This window comes from Hyaena hyaena, unplaced genomic scaffold (genome assembly GCF_003009895.1).
Source record: "Hyaena hyaena isolate Hyena2069 unplaced genomic scaffold, ASM300989v1 scaffold_1007, whole genome shotgun sequence".
NCBI lineage: Eukaryota > Metazoa > Chordata > Mammalia > Carnivora > Hyaenidae > Hyaena > Hyaena hyaena.
In genome coordinates, this window is record NW_024081640.1 from 491,208 (window position 1) to 497,619 (window position 6,412).

The 6,412-nt window shown below is 39.8% G+C and overlaps 2 protein-coding genes across 3 annotated transcripts in view; one reads left to right on the forward strand and one right to left on the reverse strand.

Annotated features, from left to right (window-relative positions):
* The window catches only part of PIK3C3 (phosphatidylinositol 3-kinase catalytic subunit type 3), a 150,246-nt gene extending 149,441 nt beyond the window's left edge, over positions 1-805 (reverse strand). For both annotated transcript variants that reach the window (XM_039221755.1, XM_039221754.1), the window contains exon 1: positions 664-805. In XM_039221755.1, the coding sequence (XP_039077686.1) occupies positions 664-731 (68 nt within the window). In that variant the 5' untranslated portion in view covers positions 732-805. The remainder of the gene's footprint in view (positions 1-663) is intronic.
* Positions 806-3,471: 2,666 nt separating this feature from the next.
* Positions 3,472-4,811, forward strand: LOC120223552 (SWI/SNF-related matrix-associated actin-dependent regulator of chromatin subfamily E member 1-like). The gene has a single exon (XM_039221753.1). The coding sequence runs from the start codon at positions 3,560-3,562 to the stop codon at positions 4,793-4,795; it is 1,236 nt and encodes a 411-aa protein (XP_039077684.1). The 5' UTR covers positions 3,472-3,559; the 3' UTR covers positions 4,796-4,811.
* The last annotated feature ends 1,601 nt before the right edge of the window (positions 4,812-6,412 follow it).

The following is a 6,412-nucleotide window of genomic DNA, read 5'->3' on the forward strand; positions in this document are numbered from 1 at the left end:
TTCCACTAATCTCATCTCAGGCTGTTACGCCCTTGGCCTTTACTTCAACTGTGATGCCCCAAGATTTTCCTGCAAGGCTCTTTTCTCATATCTTCTAGTCCCTTTGCAACTGCCACCATCACCTCTGAATGACTTCCAACTTCCCTGGTTAAATAATGTCAGATGGTCCAAAGATTCAACCTAAGTCTCTATCACCTCCTGTGCTTCTAATAATACTGTATCCATGTACTCATCAACTACCAGATCTGCCTGTGTCTATTTTTCCATAATTTCTGTAGTCTCTCTTCCGCCGGCCAGCCCCGTTCTAAACTAAAGACCGTCCAACTATTAACGGCGAGACGACGACTTTACTGAAACTCGATTCCTACATGTGTAAAACATAAAACCCCTAAAGAGGTTGCTGCCAGCAGCAAAATGCTTCAAAGAAAGTCGTGGGACTTGAGGGCATATTCCTACCCCTCTCCTTCTCCCAGAGACCAGTCTTCAATCGGTCTTTGACATCGCCCCTTTCCACGCTCCCGTTCTCCTCTGCTTCCCTGGCTGCAGCCAGGCAGCCCCCAGGCTGGCCTTCTGGCTAATAACCATCATTCCCCCCAAGCCAGAGGCCCCCGCCTCAGCGTCCCTAAACCCCAGCAATCCCAGTCACTGTCCCGACTCTCTCACATCTTAAGCTGCACGTTGATGTCCAGGTCACAACTGTAGATGTAGTGAAACTTCTCCGCTTCCCCCATGACACCCCCGGCAAAAGCAGCACCAACCGCTGGGAACAAGGCGCTGGAAAGACGCCGGGACCGAACGGGCTGAGGCTCACAACACAGGCGCTCTTCCGGTTCCGCCTCCCACGTCCGCAGCCACCAATCCCTGCCCGGAGCGCAACCCGACGCAGCGGAACTCCCCGCCCAAGTTTTCCTTCTGCGCAAGTGCAAAAGTAGCTCACCATATTGCTTAAGGGTAAATGGGACTCTGGAAACGACCTATCTGGTTACTTTCCAGGCTTCCTGTGTTTTTCCTGTCTAAAGAACTTTTTTTTTTTTTTTTTTTTTTGGTTAAGAAAGGAAGCCGTCTTTTGCGCTTGAGCTCTGCCTAAAATCTAAAGAAAATACGATTCAAAAAGAATGATAACACTCTTTACTTGCTGTAGGCTAAACAAGGAGCAATCACAAGAATTAAGAGTTTTGCCAAGTTTAATTTCTAGTGGCCTTTCCAAAAATTATTAACTTAATCCCTAAATTGCTGTCTCAAACAAAGATTTCCTCTTCGTGCTGTGAAGAGTGGAGAAAGGACGAAAGAGCAAAGAAACCTGGGTTCCAGTTTGGCACTACCGATATCTATGTTACTTTGCTCAAATCACTTGGTACTTGTTTGCAATGGTAATATTCAGACCCAATTTGGATTTCAAGACAAGAGTAGTTGGAACGTGGAAACATCCAAGTAACAAGCTAGAACTAAGTTTTCTGAACCCTATGAAGTCCTACAATGAGTATTTTTATAATATTTAACATTATCTAAACTAGTGATTTTTATTTTCAACTAGATTCAAAACTCCTGGAAGTCAAGAATAGTGTGCATTTACTTCAGTATCTGCCCCTAGTAATGCTCAATACATTACCGAGTTTAATAATTCCTATTTATTACTACTGGCTATATTGAATAAAGTTTCCATTTTGTATATGTTTATTTTTAGGTGCCACATTGCAATAGGAACATGGCTAGAGTTGTATAAATTACAGTAATTAGGGGAAAATGTTTCAAGGAAAAGTCAGGAGTGTAGCTGTTTAAGCTTGGAAGAGCAAAGAGCTTATGCACAATGTTTTGGCCAAAGTAAGTTCTCAAAAACGTTTATGAAAGCAAGACTCTGGAAAAAAACATGATAGTTATCCTCCTATAACTTAAAGGTCCCAAAAAAGAGAAGAGAATTGAATTGTTCTTAAGTATAACTCCTACCAACGGTTGGAACTTACAGGAAATGTAATAACAGCAAAAAATAAAAAACTTTCTAATCGTCAGAGCTGTCCAACAGTAAAACAAATACCTACAAGTGCCCTATGGGATAATTCCAGGAATGGTTGTGAAGTTTGATGTGAAACAAGTTTATCAAAACTGAATAAAATAGTACAATTTATGAAGAATAAATTCTCTGCTCCCAGTACTAACTTAAATTACTTTTATTATAATGTTATTTAATGTATAAACCTAAGTAAAAACACCATAAACCTACATATATATAATTTATAATTCTTATAAATTATTTTTAAATTTTATAAATTAAATATAAGAAGCTTCAAATTAACAACCTTAATATAACATAGAGTCTTTTGGCTGAAACTCTATTGTCTACAACATGGATTGTCTAATCTTACAGGCCTGGTTCTTTGAAATTCAGCACGTCTATATTGCTGTATATCACATAGCAATAAATTTTTCTTGCCTCTTTTTTTATTCAAGTTACTACGAAATTTTCATAACTATAAGTACCATAATGGCATTTGGCCTTTAGATGGTGCCAAAAAAATTTTTTTTTTACCTTAAGTCTATCTCTGTCCATTTCTCCTTAGCTCATGACAGCTAAAGTAATACTAATTGACCCTAACATAGTTACAAACAGAACACAGATAAAGGCATAAAAATGAAGTGTCAGCACTTAGTTCTAAGAAATTATTCATTCATAGAATCCAGGATAGACATATATTAACCTTTTAAAAAATAATCATCAAGAAAAAATAACATTAAAATTTTATTATGGGAAATATTAGAGGGTTGGACTATAATTGGTAGAGACACTACTACAGCAGCAGCAACAACAACAACACTAGTGTGACAGTTAAGGAGAAGGATTTTGGTAAGTCATAAAAGCATGGTAAAAGTCACAGAAACCAAAACAGCAATGCTTTTCCCAGACCAATTTTGAGTCAGGAGAATGTTGTTTAGTAAATCTGAGTACCACAGTCCTGTTGGCATGGCCATGGTCATATAGGAAATGGAAGCTTTCAGCATTATACTCTAAATGGAGAAGAGTGATTATTTTTTCCATGTGATCTTCCACAATTCATAAATATAACACATACTTACAATTATGGAACACAATTTGTACTTCAAGCATCCACAGTTCTATATATCACTGTCTACTGGCCTATCTGTAGGGAACTATTTTTTATGCATAAGTATTGTCTTTATATGGTAGGCTGCTTCATGGCTACTTGGTCCTGCATTTAATTCACCTTAGCAGTTGCAGTTTGGATTTTATGTTTCTTTTGCCATCTTTTTCAATCTCATGTTTATTCAAATAACAGATTTTAGTAACAATGGTTCATTCCTTCAAATTGCCCAGGACTCAGGTAGTGGTAATCAGGTTTGTTTTTCTCAGTTCCTGTCTTCCAAGTTCTTCTCTTTTGCTTATAATAAATTTTACATTTATAGCTTTAAAAAGGCAACCATCTGTTATTAAGCTTCTATTAAGAAAGAAATGGACAAAGGAAAACGAGGCCGGAGCTACGGGCGCTTTTTCTGCCCGCGGTGTCTCAGATTCATTCTTAAGGAACTGAGAACTTAACCTTCCAAAATGTCAAAAAGACCATCTTATGCCCCACCTCCCACCCCAGCTCCTGCAACACAAATGCCCAGCACACCAGGGTTTGTGGGATACAATCCATACAGTCATCTCGCCTACAACAACTACAGGCTGGGAGGGAACCCGGGCACCAACAGCCGGGTCACGGCATCCTCTGGTATTACGATTCCAAAACCCCCAAAGCCACCAGATAAGCCTCTGATGCCCTACATGAGGTACAGCAGAAAGGTCAGGGACCAAGTAAAAGCTTCCAACCCCGACCTAAAGTTGTGGGAGATTGGCAAGATTATTGGTGGCATGTGGCGAGATCTCACTGATGAAGAAAAACAAGAATATTTAAACGAATACGAGGCAGAAAAGATAGAGTACAATGAATCTATGAAGGCCTATCATAATTCTCCCGCATACCTTGCTTACATAAATGCAAAAAGTCGTGCAGAAGCTGCTTTAGAGGAAGAAAGTCAACAGAGACAGTCTCGCATGGAGAAAGGAGAACCTTACATGAGCATTCAGCCTGCTGAAGATCCAGATGATTATGATGATGGCTTTTCAATGAAGCATACAGCCACCGCCCGTTTCCAGAGAAACCACCGCCTCATCAGTGAAATCCTTAGTGAGAGTGTGGTGCCAGACGTTCGGTCAGTTGTCACAACAGCTAGAATGCAGGTCCTCAAACGACAGGTCCAGTCCTTAATGGTTCACCAGCGAAAACTAGAAGCTGAACTTCTTCAAATAGAGGAAAGACACCAGGAAAAGAAGAGGAAATTCCTGGAAAGCACAGATTCATTTAACAATGAACTTAAAAGGTTGTGTGGTCTGAAAGTGGAAGTGGATATGGAAAAAATTGCCGCCGAAATTGCACAGGCAGAGGAACAGGCTCGCAAAAGGCAGGAGGAAAGAGAGAAAGAGGCAGCGGAGCAAGCCGAACGCAGTCAGAGCAGCATGGTTCCTGAGGAAGAGCAAGCTGCCAGTAAGGCTGAGGACAAGAAGGACGACGAGAGCGTCCAGATGGAGACAGAGGAGACACACCTCGAGGAAGCGACGGAGAGCCAACAGAATGGTGAGGAAGGCACATCTACTCCTGAGGATAAGGAGAGCGGGCAAGAGGGGGTGGACAGTATGGCTGAGGAAGGGACCAGTGATAGTAACACTGGCTCAGAGAGCAACAGTGCAACCGTGGAGGAAGCACCAACAGACCCCACACCAGAAGACGAGAAGAAAGAATAAATGTTGCCTTGTTTTATGTGTTCTAAATACTTTTTTAAATGAAAAAAAAATGTTTTTTGAGTTTTAATGGTGTTATGTGGTTTGTGTATTAATATTTTTCTTGTCCATATCACACCACCAAAGGCTTTTGGACCATTTAATAACATCATGAGCCAAATGGCACAGTCACCTTTCTGAAGCCGTTGTGAAGATGGTTCTTTTCTTTGGGTCTTATTTCTAGCCCTCGACTACTGAAAGCCTCAGAATTTAAATTAATTGAGAAAATGCCCACCTCTTTTAGAGCGTTATCCTTCAATGCTGCACAATCAGACTCTTACGAATGCCTTCCTATAGCTCACTGGGATGCTTCCCAAAGCCATAGCTTTAAACCTCCTGGTCCCCATCAACAGTCTCCTGAAAGTCCTCTTTCCTGTAGGCTTCCACAAAGACTAGTTTCTTGGAAACGTAATCATGTATGAGTATGTATTTGTCCACTTACCCTTTCTGATTTTTAATCAATGTTACATACCAAAAGTCGTGTTAAGGAGTTGACTGCAACTAAGCTTGGGTCGTATTGATCCAGAAATAGTTTCCATAGGTAGAGTAGTTACCAGCTTCTGAACTCGTCACTGGAGTGAACATGGCCACATACACATTATGTATACTGCTTTTTGTTATGATTAGTATTGGGTGTGTTCTGATAAATTCATCCTTCTTGTACAGAAAAAAAAATACTTTTTTACCAAGTTTTCCAAAGACAGGTTAGATCACAAAGCTTGAGGAATTGAGTGGTCTCGCGGTGGACTAGACAACTTCAAAACGAGTTGCCCATTCCAGAAGGAAAACAGCTGGGAATTAAGTTCATCCAGTTGAAATTGTTCTACAATAATCAAAACGTTCAAAACCTCAAGGCTCAGGATCCCATCGATCAGAGTCTACCTTTTTGATAAACTCTTACTAAAGTCTTGGAGACTAGAAGAAAGGTAATTTGTGACACGTATGCTTCCCAAAAACTAGACTAGATTTTTACTGAATAGTGGTATATCTGATGGTATATGTTTCTTAAAGGTCCAAATGTAATAAATAAGTGGAAAAAAATGTCTCTGTGTTTTTAGTGTACTATTTTTATGCAAAGCAAGCATATCATTTTGTTACTGTGACAGCAGGGAGTGGCCTCACACAGCCATCATAGATTTGCATCTTCAGGGCCCTTATCTCACCCAACTGGGTCTATAAACTGCAGTAATAAGTTCATTTGTACAAGACACTTGTAAAAATCCATCTCCTTATAGCCGTGCCACATATAAAGGTTGGTCTTTGACTCTAAAAATAAAAGGAAATGTATTTCTACATTTAAAAAAAAAAAAAAAAGAAAGAAATGATCATGATATCATGATATTAAAATGATCTCATGATTCCTTTTTCTCCAGTTTAAAAAAAATAGCTTTACAGGTTTTCCATTAACTCAAAGTGTTTTAGAACCTAATTAAATGATAGAACAGTGTTAGGAAACTTGAAAACTCCTACCTCATAAGCCAAGACTCTTGGCCTGTTATCAAGTTACTTACAATGGGGGGAAATACAGACTTGAGAAAGTCTGCTGGTGATTCTGAGCAGGAACTCATAAGGCCTGAGCAG